Source organism: Thermobia domestica, chromosome 12, assembly GCF_964235325.1.
Source record: "Thermobia domestica chromosome 12, izTheDome1.hap1.1, whole genome shotgun sequence".
In the NCBI taxonomy this organism is placed as follows: Eukaryota; Metazoa; Arthropoda; class Insecta; order Zygentoma; family Lepismatidae; genus Thermobia; species Thermobia domestica.
This window is the reverse complement of record NC_137465.1, coordinates 178,981,281-178,999,244: the sequence shown is the minus strand read 5'-3', so window position 1 is coordinate 178,999,244 and position 17,964 is coordinate 178,981,281. Positions and strand designations below refer to the sequence as shown.

At 34.4% G+C, this 17,964-nt stretch overlaps 1 protein-coding gene across 2 annotated transcripts; it reads right to left on the bottom strand.

The window, feature by feature from the left end:
- Nucleotides 1-92: 92 nt before the first annotated feature.
- Nucleotides 93-16,413, bottom strand: LOC145666869 (uncharacterized). Of its 2 annotated transcripts, XM_081734451.1 has the most exons (6): nucleotides 16,265-16,413; nucleotides 10,607-10,740; nucleotides 9,044-9,292; nucleotides 8,142-8,562; nucleotides 5,188-5,363; nucleotides 93-3,751 (listed from the first exon to the last, which is right to left on the bottom strand). In XM_081734451.1, the coding sequence occupies exons 2-6, from the start codon at nucleotides 10,715-10,717 to the stop codon at nucleotides 3,629-3,631; spliced, it is 1,080 nt and encodes a 359-aa protein (XP_081590577.1). In that variant the 5' UTR covers nucleotides 10,718-10,740; nucleotides 16,265-16,413; the 3' UTR covers nucleotides 93-3,628. The 2 variants fall into 2 exon arrangements, with proteins under 2 accessions (XP_081590577.1, XP_081590578.1); XM_081734452.1 differs by lacking the exon at nucleotides 10,607-10,740 and having other exon boundaries at nucleotides 16,265-16,364.
- Nucleotides 16,414-17,964: the final 1,551 nt, after the last annotated feature.

The window sequence follows — 17,964 nt, the reverse complement described above, 5'->3', positions numbered from 1 at the left end:
CTCGTTCAAAAAATATTAATTGCGTTTCAATATGGGAGTACAAGAATTGTTCCAACAAATGTAATACAACAAATAATGTAAACAAAATTACAAACAAAAATACAACACAAAATTATGAAATACGAATAATGTAAAGATTATGAACTTTTACGATAAAGTGTAAATAGACACTTAACTAAGTACGAGGGATGTTCAATTCCAAGTATTATTTTCTCTCATGAGCATGAGAGTACACACTTACTATTACTTATAGTGTGCTATAGACGCTGGACAAAGCGTATCATTTGTTAAATAACCTATAGACATGTCCGAATGCATATGTGGAATTTGATGTTTTTGAATAACATAAACGCGAGTGAAGTTTACACATGACTTCAAGCTGAATAGAGTTAAGATAACCATATAATAATCTGTATAAGTTCTAGGATGCATATTTAAAAAAAGAAAAAGAGAAACACACCTTGCATGTGGTGCTTTATTATCTTTGTTGAATCTCCCTTTCAATATATCTGCCTGCGCTGGGGCCTTGCTTTCGAAAACTCCTATTAAAAACTAAAAGAAATAACATAATGTGATTTTTAAAGCCATGTAATACGAAACACTCCGCATGTCCCTAAACCACTAAAATTCTTTCACCTTAACAGCTCGAACTGTGTCCTTTCGTTTTGGAGATGTAAACGTATTAAAATTATTTCCATTATAAAAATAAATTTGTGTTCTGGAGAACAGAGTGGAATTGAATCATTTAGCAAAGTAGTGTACACAAGAAAAGTGAGAAGTGTAAATTATTAAAAAACGAAATATTTTCTTCGATACGTTTTACATCTTCGGAACAAAAGGACACAGTTCAAGCAGTTAAAGTGGCAACGTTTATTGTTTTGGGGACATGTGGAATGTTTTATTTTAGAACTTTAAAAGAAATTCACACACTTTCAATTTATTCTAGTTTGCAGTAGGAGTATTCGAGAGCGGGACCAAGGCTCCAGCGCGGGCGGATATATCGAAATGAAGAACTAACAAATACAATAAAGTACTACATGTAAGATGAGTTTTTTTTCCTTGTTAAGGTAATTCTGTCAATAGTTAACCTTTGAATAGTGTACATAAGTACAAGATAATCTCAAACGAGGTTGCTCAGAGTCACAGTCTCTGTTAGCACTTGGCAAGTGAGATTATGCCCAATACTACTTGGAAGGGGTGTCGAAATGTTTTATTCATATATTAACATTGAAATATCTCTCGGTCAAAGGTGTACTCGTCGCATTGGGAGGATGACAGTCCCTAATGGATGGTCTAACAGAAACTCTTCTTAGAGTGAATTGTAGTACTCACTAATTGTAAAATGCCGGATGATTGGACTCATCTGAATATTTTACTAATTTTCGTCTTCATATCAAAGAAATTTCACAACACACTGTTCCACGTCAACACTCACATACTTTTCTACCATATCATCTAACAAGTGATTTGTGTGACTCATAGATTTTGCATATAATTGAATAATAGTAAATAATTGCCTTTTATAAGCATGACATAACAACATTTGTGTGTTTGCATCTCTTATACTCATGAGAAAGAAGCTTTTTACAATTACAATAAAACAGGAAAGACAAAACCTATTAAATCAGACCTAGTACAGTTCCCTTTAACTTCCCAAGAAAAAAAATTCACAACACAGTGTTCCACGTTCACACTCATATACTTTTCTACCACATCATCTAACGAGGGACTTGTGTGGCTCATAGATTTCACATACAATGGAATAATAGTAAATAATTGCCATTTATAAGCATGACATAACAATATTTGTCTGTTTTCATCCCTTATACTCATGAGAAAGAAGCTTCTTACAATTTCTATAAAACAGGAAAGACAAAACCTATTAAATCAGACCTAGTACAGTTCCCTTTAACTTCTCAAGCAACAAATAAATAAATAAACAAAATAAAAAATAAATACATAAAATATAAAATGATGGAACTCCATGTAATCTAAGCTAGCCAAGCTATTCTAAGGGCATTCTGACAGTTATGTATATCTTACTGTCGCACATGATAGTAATTGCATTCGGCACTAAAGAAAACAGAGCAGAGGGTTGAAACCAGTCACTCTCATTGGTTCTATGTACATGATATGCAAAATAATAAGTCCAATTCCACTGTTTGAAACAGAGAACATAAGAAAAAAACTCATCCATCATCAGCAACAAATATTTTAGTAATTTGTGCAAAAGCAGGAGTGTATCAATGCATAGATCTACTGTGACAACAGAAGAAATATGTAACCTCTGACCCTTAACTTTAATCCACTTCACTACGAACAAGTTTGATTGCCGCAGATCAAACCGTTCACACAGGAGGTGATTAGTTAAATTACTAACTGATACTTTCTTTGCACATGCAAAGGCATCCAACGTTTTGTTTTCAATAAAAATATCATTGAGGAGTAGCTGTTTTCTTAATGCTATTGTTTTAAAAATATTCAGTCGGTTACAAGAGGCCTTTGCAGAAAGAAAATCTGTAATCATAAATTGCAACTGTTCTGTGGAATCAACACAAACTCGGCGATTAAGTAGCCTATCCATAATTTTACGTTACATATAAATACAACTCCCGCGCACCTCACAGTCTGTGGGTACATACTCTCTAATTATCAGACCCAAGTGTCTTATCAATACCATCATCTCAGCAGCTGATGTTTTAATTCTTACATTGCAACCATCAACAACAATACAGTTTGTGGGTTTTGAACCTGAGTCGGGCCATAATTAAAAGCTTTCAATTGCTTTCTAAAATGTTAAGTGAAGTAAGTTTAGAACGAATTAGTAAAAATTCAACAAGAAATGGCATGACATAGCGACAGCAACCTTCAAAATAATCGTGAAGAATATCAACAGACACGTGGTCAAAAAGTTGAAAGCCATGCAATGTATCAAGAATGACACATCTTTCTTTTATACCAGTTTTTGATTTATTCTGTAACAATACAGCATGTTCATAATTTACTATTGTCCTTATGAAGAACAGATTTTCAAAACACATGGTCTGCAACTGTTTTTTATTTACTGAACATATTCGACACCAACAGTCTGCAACAAAACTTTCCACAAACCTCAAAATACTGTTTAGACCAAGATTATCGCCTGAGAAACAAACATGAAACCTTATATTACCTGTGTGCACATCTGTGGATACATTAATACCAGTATTACGCAAGAAGTTAAGTTGTTCACTTACTTGCTTAAAAACTGTCATTAACAAACTGTACTCTGTCTGATGCATGAAATAATGCTAAGAGAAATATGTAATTCAATTGTGAAAGCAAATGGCCAGCCAGAAAAGGTAGTGATAAATAAACAGCACCCAATTTATGAATGGTATAATGGCTACCAAGAGGATTGCTTATCTCGGAATAATAATAATAATAAAAAAAATCAACGGGAGCATTAAACTATCCTGCTCTTCAGTTTTGGCCATGATGTCTAGCCAGACTCTGCTTTGTATTATGTTTTCCATACCAGCTGTACAATTTTGTAGCCGTTTCAGGTTCCGCAAAATTGGTTTTAAAACTTCATTCATACATAAGAAATTCTGAAAAACTGAGGCGGAGTCTTTCTGCTTCTCACTTGTTATTCTCTGGAGTTTTTCTGCTTCTCATTTGCTATTTTTATTATTTTGTCACGGACCCTAAGGATGCCACTAAACTGTGAATAGTTTTTTCCAGGTTCCTTGTAGTCAAAATCGGTAAGTAACTGAAATAAAAAGCAGTGTTGATGTCAGAAACCTATTAATATCTCTGTCATATATAGCCTATTACATAGAAACTACTGAATTATTAACATTTGGGAGTAACTATATAAAAGTGCCTTTTCTCAAACCAGTCAGGTATTAATGACCTCACCATGGAGAATAGGTTTGGAAACCAGAAGGATAAAGATTTGTTTTTCACAGTTAAAAATCAAATCGCGCTTTAGGTAAATTAAGGTAATCTGCTATATTCTTGCTAGTATTCATGCAGTTGAAACATAAACCAATCATATATATATATATATATATATATATATATATATATATATATATATATATATATATATTGTTCATTTTTATTCGCGGATCTGATTAGCCAGCGAGCCGCCATTAGGTCATCAGTGATTTAAGACATTTAAGCTACACATATTATGAAATAATTCAAAAGTCATGTGCGTCCCTAAATTTGTTACAAAATTTCATATATAGGAAATAGATTGTCACGATAGTTGATCAGGCAAAGAAACAATTTTTAGAATTTATGTTCTTTCGTCAATTACTCGAAAAACATTAAGCAGATTTTGATGGGATTTTAGTGGTAGATAAACTTACTGGCGAACTTCAACTAAGTTTGACTGTTTGGTTTATAATTGTTTTCATGTTCCCACGAGATACGGTAGTTCTGGGTTTCAGGCCAGGCATAGAATATGAGGTCTTATCAAATCCAAACGCACTACAAAATGGTTGTATATATTAAGGTGCTGATGATGATCACCTACACTTCCCCCTGCATCACACTTTATTGTATCATCTAGGAAACAGAAATGTTTCTAGGAACGTTAGCGAATGGCACTAAAGTATTATAAATCATGACGGACCGTATAGCTGACAATCTCAGTTTGTGAATTGTGAACATATTTAAGTAGGTACCCTCGTTAGCTTTAAATTGAAGAATGGAGAAATATACAAATATTACGTTTATTTCCAAAATTCTTACCTGCGAAGACACAGGACAACTGATATAATTTAACCCTTGAAGCTATATAAAATATACTCCAACTTACACACTACAAAGTTTCTGACTTGCTTCTTGAGAAAGAAAAAGATAACGACTTACTCAAGAGAAACATCTAAACCAGCTTTCACATATACAAAAAAAAAAAAAAAAAAAAAGAAACTTAATAGAATGAAATATAAAACTTGTTTGCTCTCAAATTTGATCTTACACTTTTTGTAATGCAATATTTTGTAGTTTTCTCTTACAAGAAAAAGCATACAATTGAATTTCGTATCTATGAGACAATTATTCGTCAAAACTGAAGCTGCTGCTTGTGAGGGCTAAGATTCATAAGAAACGATAAAAATTATTCGTATTTAGCATTTGATTCGAATATTGTGAAAAAATAACCAATGCACTAACATATCCCCCTACACCACTTACCAGTTGATATCCCTGTTGTTGCTTCAAGGCTGGGTATTTATTGAAATACTCGCTCAGAGTAACTTCAGTATCTTCTAAATATTTTAGCCGAGAGTCTACGGTTTCCTTCCAATACAGGGACCATGGCTGGATTGCATTACTCAGCCACTGCAGGTGTTCAGCCACAGATGGAGCAACTGAAAGAAAGTAAATATTGAGATGACGCTTCAGGTATCTGATTTTAATGCTTTTTAATATTTTATCTTTTGTAAAAGTACTAGAGACCAGATATGTAAAAAAAAACTTTTTTTCTTTGGCAGAAGGTCGTCGATGTTGATGGGAACTATTTTTGATCTTCCACGTACGTCTAAGGTGACATATCGATGTTCGAAAATGCGGGTGGAAAAGGGACAGAACTTTCTTGGTTACCGTTATATAAGAGTGGCATAACATTATTAAGAACTAACTCTAAAAATAAAAAATAAAATGTTCTAAGGTATAGACATTTCTTATGTATATGAATTCCTTCTATTACGTTTCTTATTATAGATTTATTTTATTATAACAACTGTATACAATTTTAATAATAGGTAAGTGCTTCTTCTGTAAATAAGATTTTAGTTTAAAAACTGATCATTTATAAAATGTGTTAGGCATATCGTATTTTTTTCTGACCTTTACAGTAAGTATTAAGAGGAAACGGTGGTAATGTATAAAAAAACGTGGATGGCAAATTGTTCATGATTCTCTCTTGAAGGCAATTTTGAAATCTGGTTCCTGCTCTATTTCGCTTAGTATTGATTGTAGTAAATAAATCGAAGGACTTGTGGCAAAAGCAACCCTTGTTGAAACAAGATTTTTTTTTTCAGAAAAATGAAAAGAAAGCTGCATGTTTTACAAGGTATCAGAGACACGTATAAAGAAACAGATTTGCAGAGTTTCTCATACTGTATACTAGAGAAAGCTCTCTTTTTATTCTTCAGAGAAATTTTGTATTTTAACAAGGGTTATTTTGGAAAAAGCCCCTCAATTCATATTAAAACTGGATAACTGTAATTAGTTTATACACAGACTTAATTATCAGGATTATAGACTTACAGGCAGACAAGATTATATATATATATTAATCATTATCAGCTGCTGATATATACCGCTTGTGGGAAGGTAACTCTTGGGCCGCGCCGTGATCAGTTTCACACACGACAGAATAAAGTCGCTTTAACTCAGGCACTATTAGTCCTACACTAATATAAGCATGCATTTTTTGGAAGAGCATAAAATGGCGAAAAACGTTTAGAAGACACATTTTTCCAAATTCGATCTTGTAAATAATCTGTGGCTAAAAACTGACTTCACACGCAACCAATACTAAGTGAAAATAACAAGAAAACCATTATATTTAGCTCAAAAATGCACTGAAATTAATTTGAAGACAATTACGCAAACAAAATGAAAAAACTTTGTATGCTTTAGCTTCAATAGTTACGAAGATATAGTGAATAATACAAATGGCTAAAATTTCGGCTTTCTGGCATCCGGCTCTGGTGTTTTTGTGATCAGTGATGGGTATATATTCAAAAAAATATCGGATGCCAAATTGTTACATGATTTGCCCTTAGACCTCAATTTTTTAGCCCCGATGCTTAGACTATACTAAGTAATAAAAGTACTTCTGAAAGAAACTCACATTACATCCAGTGCTTTATTATTCTTATTAATTCTTTCTTTAATATTTCTGCCTGCGCTTCTCCCTTGGTCTCGAACATTCCTACTACGAACTAGAAGACACTGTGATTTTTAAGTTTTGTAATATGAAACACTCGACGTGTCCTCAAAACAAAACACATTCTTTCACCTTAAAGTTCGAATTATATCCTTTCGTTTTGGAGATGTAAAACGTATTAAAGAAAATATTTTGTTTTGTTTTAATAATTTACACTTCTTTCACTTGTTTCTCTTGTTCATTTACACACAAGGATGTAAGGTGAGTATAATCTATTCCAGCCTGTTCTCCTAAATACAAGCTTGTTTTAACAATGACAACAATACGTTCACCTCACCAGAACGAAAAGACACAGTTCGAGCTGTTACGGTGAAAGAATATTCAGTGCTTTGGGGACATGTGGTGTGTTTAGTATTACAGGATTTAAAAACAAAAATAAATAAATAAAAGAATAATAACAATAAAATAGCATGTAAATAAATAAAAATATAATACAAAGTCTAGTATATAGTAGGAAGATTTCAGACCAAGGCTCCAGCTCGGGAGGCAATATTGAAGAAATGAAATATTAACCAGGATAAAAAGCACGAGATGCAAGGTAGGTTTCTTTTTCTTCGTTAAATATTCAACCTAGAGCACCTACACGTTATTAAAATTACTTATTTACACTTGTATAGTGTGTGTTTTTTGTCAGATCTTACTAATAGTTCTCAGAAATGGAATAACGGGAAAATTTTAGTGTTTACATGAGTCATTCGGAAACAAATGCAATTAGCAGGATTTGGACGTGAAAAGAACATAGCAAAAATTTGAAAATTTAGTCCTAATACAGCAATACCCATACATCAATTCGCGGGTTGCACTTTTCTTGTGTCTCCAGCTGCTCTAGTGGCTAGCACATATGCCTTTAGTGCGCATGGTCCCGAGTTCGATCTCCGTTGGGAGACCACATAAAACTTAATTCCACCATCATTCACTTTCATTAACCATCCAGCTCCTTTTGCTAAAAGGGTATAACTGTGGGCCGTTAAACTTAATTATTGATAATTAATTATATGCACTTCGCTTGGGAGATAAAGTCACTATCACAAAAACGATATCTTGTCTTGTAAGCTGATAAAAGATTCCATTCACCAGAGTGAACCTTTTCTTTAAGGCTTAAGTGCTTTAAAATATTTAGCAGATAAAGTAAATATATAATACAATAGATCCTAGCACTTTCAAAATATTTGGCAACTGAAAAAATACTTACCGACTTCAGTATCATCTTCAGTACAGCTGGAATCTGTTAGTGTTGCTGGTGATGAGGGTCTTGAGTTTCTTGACCTACTGAATCCAGGAAGCTCCCCAAGTTTGCGGAATCTTCTGCGCCTTGATATATAAGCTTCATACAAGATGCCACCAGCGTTCCGTTTCTTTCGGTAAGGGATAGCACTTAATGAAGAAGTGAAGTAAATAGCTGGAAGCTCCTTCGGAAATATTTTTCTTATTTCAAGAGCTAACTTAGTAAAGGTTTCTGCGTGAACTTTTAAGGATGTGCTATCACCTAAGATCGCTCTGATTATTATTCCACCAAGCTCTTTTCTCTGCCTCTGTGTTAAGAGTCCACCGGTTGTATTTCCTGCTGCAATAAGACCTTTCCCATCCATGGAGCTCTGTAGTACTTTGAGAACCTGTAATATAAATCACCGAAACATATATTGCATATTGGATGATCTAATGTTCATGCTTAATAGAAGAGAGTTAATATTCGAGAAAACAGATACAAGCTTGAACAAAGGTAATGTATAAAGAGCGAAAGGTAATTTAAAATCTTCAAGGAAGCATAGTGCAAATGCTGCTACTTAATTTGTCGAAATACTTTTGTATGAACAGTGACTGAATATACAAGGAATTGTTCACAGTAAAATAAACATGGTATGATAAAATTGAGAACAATGAAACTGGCACTATGTATGTGAACAGAGTGAAAGGTACCTTTTTTTTAAAATAACGAATTGTCATTGAGAACTTGGTTATTTCTCACATCTATGGTTTCGAAGTGGCCTCGTTTAGCAGTGCATTACGAAGCGTCTGGAAGTACGTTGCTCCGTAAAGTGAGCCCAGCTATACGTACAAATATAAAATAAAAAGTTCATTATATCAATAACTTACAAAATTATCATCCTGTTCCCTGTTTACTTCAAAATCTTTCCTTGCACACAGTGGTTCATAAAGCTGAATTTGCTGATTTGAAGTTGCTAATTCTTCTCGTCCAACAATTGGTTCCGAAGTGTCCGGTAAAGTTTTTGCTGTGTTCGTTCGACGCTGTAAAAATACTTCTTCTGCACCTGTTGCTTTTAATACACTCGTAGATATGTCCAGTATGGAATCTTCAAACTCTGGTTCAAAGGAAGGATTAACCTACAAATAAACATATTAAATACATACATACTGGAAAGTACGGTTGAGAATCATTATTCAGAAGCAAACTTAATACACTAATAATAAACTTTTTAAAAGTTACAGGAAAGCGTATGCAAGCCACAACAATTAAATACGAATTGTCACTGTCCGGAGAAAAAAAAAATCGATGAGTGATTAGAAAAGCTTCACGAAAAGCTGAGTATTTTACAGTAAAAATGAGAAACAAACTTTATAAAAAGACGATATGAAACAGTAAAATTCTAGGAAATTAGTATCTTGAGCTAAATTGCTAGAGCTAAATTGGTGTAACCATCCTCTAGGCTACTACTTTGTGATTTACAAGTTTCGGTCCGAAGAGATTGGACTTCATCACCTAACTAAGGGTGGTTATACTACGTACTTAAAATTTCAAACCTATTAATAAAAGCAAGTATTTACTGACTGCATTCTCTGTCTTTCCCAAGGCATCAATAAAGGAAAAGTCTCTGTGTGGGACATCAGAAGGCAACTAACGAAAAAAAAGAAGAAAAAATACTCGGATCTGACAACACGGAGCGACCCAGCATTGTGCGTAGCTAAAGACACCGTAATGCAATAGGCAGAAAATTCAACGAAACTCACCTTTGAAGCAGTTAATATATTATTCATTATATAACATTTCACGTATATTCAACTAAAAAAAAAGTATTCCTCATATAAGCTTAGCACTAAGTATGAGATTTAAAAAAAAAATGGCCAAAATTACAATTAAACTGGAAGTCTTGACAATAGTTGATTGTTGTTACACATTGTAAAACAAAACCATAAGAATGTAACAATACAACACTATCTCCTACAGAACCCCATCTCCCTGTTTAACACAAAGATGTGACTTGTATATTCTTCGCAGGTAATTATACATGAAACATTTTCAATGGGTGCTTAGTACAAAGTATATGCTCATGATCAACTATTCGCACAACGTACATTATGCAAGAAGAATGTTATAATATATTCTTGTTCTATAAACTACTTTTTCCACACTAAACGTTTTCGTACCAAATTTCTTTGTACAATCCGCGGCAAAAAACCTGCAACATGAGAATGTAAGTTTATTGCGAAACTACGCCTAACAGCACAGGGAATGAACATAACGTCTAAGTGGAACGAATCATGCCAGGATAAACCTCGGCCTCCTCCCGTGCACACTTATTTTGAAGCAAAAGACTTCGTCATTTCACAATAAACTTATATGCTCATGTTGCAGGTTTTTTGCCGCGGATTGTACAAGTACTGTGTCAACTCATAAGTATTATTTGGAAATGCTCTTACATTTTGAGTGTCGACAGCTTGAGACCAAACAGTCCAGTTCTCCCAGAATTTAGCACGGAGGCCGATCTGTGGAATAAGCTGCTCCATGTCCCTTTCATTCAGGAAACGCATGGCTGTTATATCAATACAGTTTTCTTATATAGAAAAAAAAAAGACAATGTTATAACTTGTGCTAATAATTATTTACACACAGCAATGAGTTGATGAAAGTGTTCTTATGATAATCAAGACTTATGAGCAATCAGAGCAATTTCTTCATCTTTTTTTCCTTCGAGGGAAGTTCTACATAAAATATCTCACGGGACGAAAGTAAACAAATTACCAGCAAACACTAACTGCTGTATGTTTAGTTTAAATGGATCAAATAATATTTTACTGCAATAAGTAATTAGGCTACATGCTGGAATTGGACGAAAACAATGCTATTTGCAATTTTTATTAAATTTTATAAAAGCTGCAAGCTGTTGTCATTATTTATTGAAGTTCGGCGTCCCCTTTCAAACCAAGGCTGTGTAAGAAGTGGGTCTGCATTGGACATCGAACCCAAGACCCCGTGCACCAAAAGTGCGCGAGCTAACCACTTGATCAGCTGTCTAAATGTTGAATATTTGCTACTTGTGTGGTTACATTTTTACTAAAAATTATTCAAACGGAAACTGTTAGAGAATTCTACCTTAACATTTGTTCAAGCATTAGAAGCCGTAATTTAATTATTCGCAGCATTAAATAACGATCTAACGCGACAGGGCATAGGATGTATTGTCAGGGGTGTAGCCACAGAGGGAAAATGGACCTGGAACCTCCAAAGGAAGTTCATCTATTATGTTTCTATGAAACATGTTTAATACTTATAATAAATGAAAGTTTTTAAAATAATATATTGCAAATACAATTATTTTCGTTAAACAATTAAAAATAAAACGGCATTTAAAAGACGAGACTGTTTATATACTAGTACATCATAGGAGACTGATTTAGTGCTTCCACGTATCGTGTCTTCGGCGCGAGACTCGGATACGATTGCGGGCGGGCACGTTGTAGCGTAGCTCCACTTCTTACATAGTATTGGTGATGAAACGGACGCTAAAATAAACTCTCACAACAGCAATTTGTGAGAATTCATGATTAACACTGACAACGAGGGTGGGCAAAAACCTTTTTTTTTTCATTGAAAAAAACACAAACTTTTTTTTTTGTTTGTTTAAACCAGGATTTTATGGTTTAAATAATTAGCACTATATATTTATATCACATGTGGAGATAAATAAGTTTGTTTCGCCTTTGAGTTATTATGCAACAACGGGTTATGTCGGAAGGGGTCACATAAGCTTCAAGCGGAATCTAAACTGCTACTCGGCTTACATCCAAGAGAAATTATCCTCCATTTAAACTCGAAACCGAGAATAATTATAGCCACAAATGCGATACTCTACCACTCACTCACGGACTCCTGATAAAAATGCATTGTACTGATCTTTACATACTTGTTAATATAATTATCAAGAGTCATTTCAGAAGGACAAAAAGATGAACAGTTGCACAAGTGAAACCATTATACAGAATTACATACGGATAATTTCAAAATACTGCAGAGTACATAACTAATTTAGTCCAAGTTAGTTCACTACGACTTTTATTAGTCCAAGTTAAAGAAATATAACAACTTAATTTGCATATCAGTAAGAGAAGTGAATAAAGATACGAATTGGCTCTGACCCACTTATACATAAATAGATACCAAAGATACTTCTGATTTCAATAAATGTCTCTCGTGGAGTTTGTATGACCCCCCCAAAAAGTACAGCATTTCGATCAATAGTACACATTATTAAAACGAAACAATATTTAAGCTTTTGATTCCAATTGCATAACAATAATAACAAACTATAAAAAATCACAAAAGAAACATTCATAAACTTATACAAAAAAGAAGTTGCTTTTGTAGTGTAATCTCTTTGAGTAATGAATGGGGAATTTGGATCTAAATATAATACGAATAATATAAGGGAGTGAAACGTGATAACCCACAAATATGAGTTCATCAAGATTTTACGAACACTTACACTTTTATGAACATTTTTCGTTTTCTGGTTTAAACCAGTTTTCTTTTTCTTTTTTTTTTTTTTTTTTTTTTTAACCAGCCAACCCTGCCACAGCTCCTTTCAGAAATTCACCTTTGCTATAGAAACTAGGCTACATAATATTGATTATATTTAATTAATATTGAGCAGCCATCAACTTTAACCTCACAACCCTTATTGGCAGGTCACTTGCTGCAACTGAGAAGCTCCCATGCACCACGGTCCTCAGCTAGTCTCTGCCTTGGCGTAACAATTTTCTGTTTTGATATCCTCCTCACTTCCTCTTTCTTTCCTTCCACCATACCCTCTAGCACGTCCCTCATAATACAGTTCCTTCTCAGTCAATGTCCCAACCAGTTCCTCTTCCTCCTCTTAATTACATCTAATTTTTTTTTTCTTTCTCCCATACTAATTCTAACACCTACTCATTAGTTTTTCGTTCAACCCAGAAGGGTTGTAGGATTGCCATATTTAAAAAATGAAGATCCGGGACGCTACTAAATGCTTAAAATGAAAAGATGTGTTATATACTAACTTCCTTCCTTCCATTAGATAGAGTTGTTCAGGTATTGCGTAATCACAGTTTTGGTCATTTTAGTAGACCTTCTCTTCCCTAGTTAAGCAAACGAAAGCAGATGATTTATCCCTTCTCCCCTGGTAAGCAATTTCTTTTTCTCAGGATCTATTACGTTTCGAGGCTTTCAGAGCCTGTTTTAGCTCTTCAAGATATGATGTTTCCTTTAACACGTTTTGTCTGTTCGTTTTTTTTTTTTAAGAACTGTTAATTCATTGACAATATGTTCTGGCGGCGTTTGTTATCTTGAAGAACTTCTTTCGTTTATTTTTTTAACTTAATTAAATCCATGATTTATGTATTCAAGTCTTTTATTCTTTCTTCAATTTTTCAACTTTTGAACTGCCATACTCAGAAGTTGAAGAGAATAATTATATACCTAATCTTATGAAAAAAAATATGATATTTCCTTCCTTTCTTCTTCGCTGAAAGCAGGGACATTTAAGCGTCCCGAGAAACATTTTCGGGACGCAGATCTCGATTCCGTGACAGTCCCGGAATTTCCGGGACAAATGATGACCTTTCATTAACCATACATCAAAAGTATATAGTTGAGTAAATAAAATAGAGTTTATAACTAAGTAAAATGGGACAATCACGAGGAAATGCATGTTTACGGTGTTTGTCTACTAAAAAAAAAAAAAACACTTGAATGAAACTGAAATCGAATATGGGACCCATTAGAAGTGTCACCGCAGCCCTGAGTATTTGCATTAATATTAATTATACATTTATTGTGTTTTTCCCAATTCTGGAGGTCTTTACAACGGCAATAACGCAAGTGAGACGGATAGGGCAATGCACATCAAAAATTCCTTAGTGTGGTACTTTTATTTGAGACTATTCTGGGGTTAAGTGCCGTATTGCCGAACCAATTTTAGGAAATTTACCGGGTCAACTGGAGAACTTATTTAAGTTTGTGAGGAGGAATGAGTGAAAGTCAGGTAAGTGAAATAGTAAAAGTGAAGAACGTTGTCTTTGTTGGCTGTTTTTGATGTTGTAAGCAGTACTGTATGTGGAGGCGGAAGGACTTTTTCGCGGAGAGGTACATTTCTTAGGATATAGTAGCGTGAAAGACATGACGTTGGGGAAGAAGGAAGAGCATTTCGAGGGCTATTTAGCGAAGTATTTATTTAAGGAAAGGAAACCCCAGGAAACTGTTGTACACAATTTTCTTCTTGAAATTGGAAAAGTTTACAAGCCTGAGTTTTGAAGGTAAGTGACTTCTAACTGAACGGGAATCTATTTCTGCATAGTGTACAGAAGCTATATTGTATGTTAACAAGTGAAGCGTTGCAAGTGTGAAACGATGACAAGTGCTCTTGTAATTTTTACGATCGCCAAAACCCAGATATTTGTAACCATTCTCGCTAATGCATACACCCACCGTCGATGACGCGCCTGCACCTTTCGGATGTACCCCCTCACTCCCCTCGGCCTTCCTGCCATGACTCGGCTAAATAGCATTTGTGCTTTTTAGTGGCCACCTAGCACAGGTTGGTTTCTGTTTTGGCATTTATTCCGAAATTGGGCGTCCGCTTTCGCCACGTTTTTTCGCTGTTATCTCTTTTCCACACTTTCTGCAATTTGTTATTAGGTTCATTAATCCGTGCTCTTCACAAACTTTTAAAAGATTTTGCTCGTTATCAACGTATTGCTTCATAAATGTTTAAACTGTTAGTTCATTGCCCTTGTACACTCGCCATTTTGATAACATAAATGCTCGTTTCTTTCCCACAATGCAACTGTTCAGTTACCTTGCGCCAAATAGTTCCCTCCGCTCGCCGTATAGTCCCATGTTTATAACCGCTTATATATAACAAATAACCAGATCTTTCGAGACTCTTATATATTATCAAGCACACAAACGATCAAATTATCCATATCCTTCCTGTAAATTTTAAAAATTTTGCTGCAAACGGACGCCCAACTCTGGAACTTAACCCCCTGTTTTTGCGTTTTAGTTACTATGTCCCTAACGTAAAGTGACGTAACTTTATGCAACCCAACAAAATATAGGTGAATGCGGTACATTTTTTTTTTTTCGTTTTCAAAGTGGTCCTACGATACGGCACAAATGCCCTATTCTGTATTTCACCTTCAGTTTAAATGCTGGTGCAGATTAAGAATACTCCATCAAATTAAGATTGCATTTATCTCTTTTCTTACTTGAAACGATTCCCTACATTCTGGACTGTTCTTACATTGGCGCATGCCCAAATAAATCCGTACAGATTGATAACATGGTGCAAACTGATGTGTCTTGGAAATTATCATGTTTCCCTATTACATAGATTTATTTAATTATGAAACCTACTTGTAGTGCCTCAGAAATTGTTTCCTGGCATAGGTGTAGCTGTACCGAAATACTAAGCAGTAGGCCTACGGTTTTAAGGTGTAAACAAAATTAACTACTCTGATGACTGAAAGGCAAGGTTCTAGAACACAGGTCCCCCTTCTCATTTAGCTGTAATAAAGACAGAAAGCAACGTGCCCTGCGGGGCTCTAACCTGCCTTCACTCGCTAACGCTCGCTCGGCAATACTATGTAAATTAAATATTAAACTTTGCTACAGGAAGGAATCAACCTAGCTACTAATCTATATAGGGCGACCTGTGTTCTAGAACGTTCCCTGATTGAAATGCATAAAATTCATATTCGTATAATTAATTGACAATAGCTCTGCATTAGATAACTCACTCACTAAATTTGCTCAATCAACATAAACTAAAATAAATCTCAGTATGCAGCTAAAAGTTACTTGCGCATATAGAATGTAGCATGTGCCCTCCAATATTTAAACGCTATCGACGCCACTTTTATACTTTGTTAACAATATTCCCCATCTCGCCGCACCTTTGAATAACGTTCAATGTATAAGTGTGACGAGCTTTAAACTTCTTTTCGGAAGTAGTAAATACACAATATCAAATTAATATTTAAGTTAAATTGAAAGTTTGGAACCAACTTTGTAAGGTTCCATTGCTGGAGTAGTATACTTACTTCTTCATCCATTACCTTCAACGTATGGTTCTTGTTTTTTAGTCCTAGCTTCCTTAGCAACAACGTTAATAGCTAGTTGTTTCCCTCTTTAAGTGTTGCCAACAAGTTGACACAAGAAGTCGCTAAATGGGAGATGAAATGACTCCAATTTCGGGTGAAAAGTCGCAACAAAATTATTAATGGAACTCTCTCTCTATCTCTCTCTCCCTCACTATATATATATATATATATATATATATATATATATATATATATATATATATATATATATATATGTGTGTGTGTGTGTGTGTGTGTGTGTGTGTGTATGTTTTAAATTTGTGGTCAATTCAGATTGAAAGAATCATATGTAACTAAGAATAATTTCATTTTTAGAACGATATATGTATTTTTTAATTTATGATCAATTTCAGTTCAGCAAAATCAAAAATGAGTTTAGAAAAACGAACAAAGAATTGAATCTTACATCCACTTCACTTTTACTTACGTTTCTACAAATTATCAACTTACTCTTGCTAACGTATTATTTTTGCCTTTAAACGGAAGCTCTGCAACCTAAAGGACATTATAAATTGGAATTGGTCTCCGTTAGCGGACAAGAGATAACAGCAATCGTAACGAAAATATGGAGACACATGCTATATACTTTCCCAGCTCATCAGTGCTTACGCTAATTTAAATAAACAAAAGGAAAACAAACATATATCTAAGCTGATTCGACTAATAGTACTTCATTATAGGACAAGTTGTTGGTAGCACAAAAGTCGCTAGTTTTGTACGTAAGTCGCCAAATTCTCATTCAAAAATCACCAAAACAGTCGCTAATCGAAAAAGATATTTTTGTCGCTATCCTGAAAGTTGAACCCCCTAGATTTAGCAACTTCTCCCCCGAATTGGCATCACTGCCCTCTTTTCCACACTTTTTCGTCGCAGAAGAACTAGACTGGCTGTGATTGGATAATTTTATTCACATGATTGATTTCGTGTTAAAAACATCTTTCCTCTCTCTCCTTCTCACAGAATGATATGACGTCATATTACTCTCGTAATGTAGGGAGTCACAGATTTAGAAAGAATCAGGAGGGAACAGCCGTAGGAAGGTGGTCACAACATTATATACGTAAGTTCCCACCGTCGGAATGGGTATGGCGTTAATTCTAGATTTGAAATGGTGGTCCCACAATACAAAATTTTCGCTGGACGGTGGTGTAGACAGTACTACGGATGAAACAACATTACTTAATGAGGTGACGCGCGTAAACTGGTAAAAACAGCATTTACATGCCGACTGGAGTATGCATTTCTCTCAGTGTATATATATATATATATATATATAGATATATATATATAGATATATATATATATATAGATATATAGATATAGATATAGATAGATAGATAGATAGATAGATAGATAGATAGATAGATAGATACATACATATAGATATATAGATATAGATATAGATATAGATATAGATATAGATATAGATATAGATATAGATATAGATAGATACAGGGTGGAAGGTAACTCCACCGATAAACTTTGGGAGGCGATTCCTTATACGAAATGAAAGAAAAAAGTTCTAATGAACATGGGCCGAAAAATGCCTCCTCTCAGAGTTATGATCCATTGAAAATTCGAAATTATTTATTAGAACTTTTTTCTTTCATTTCGTATCAGGAATCACCTCCCAAAGTTTG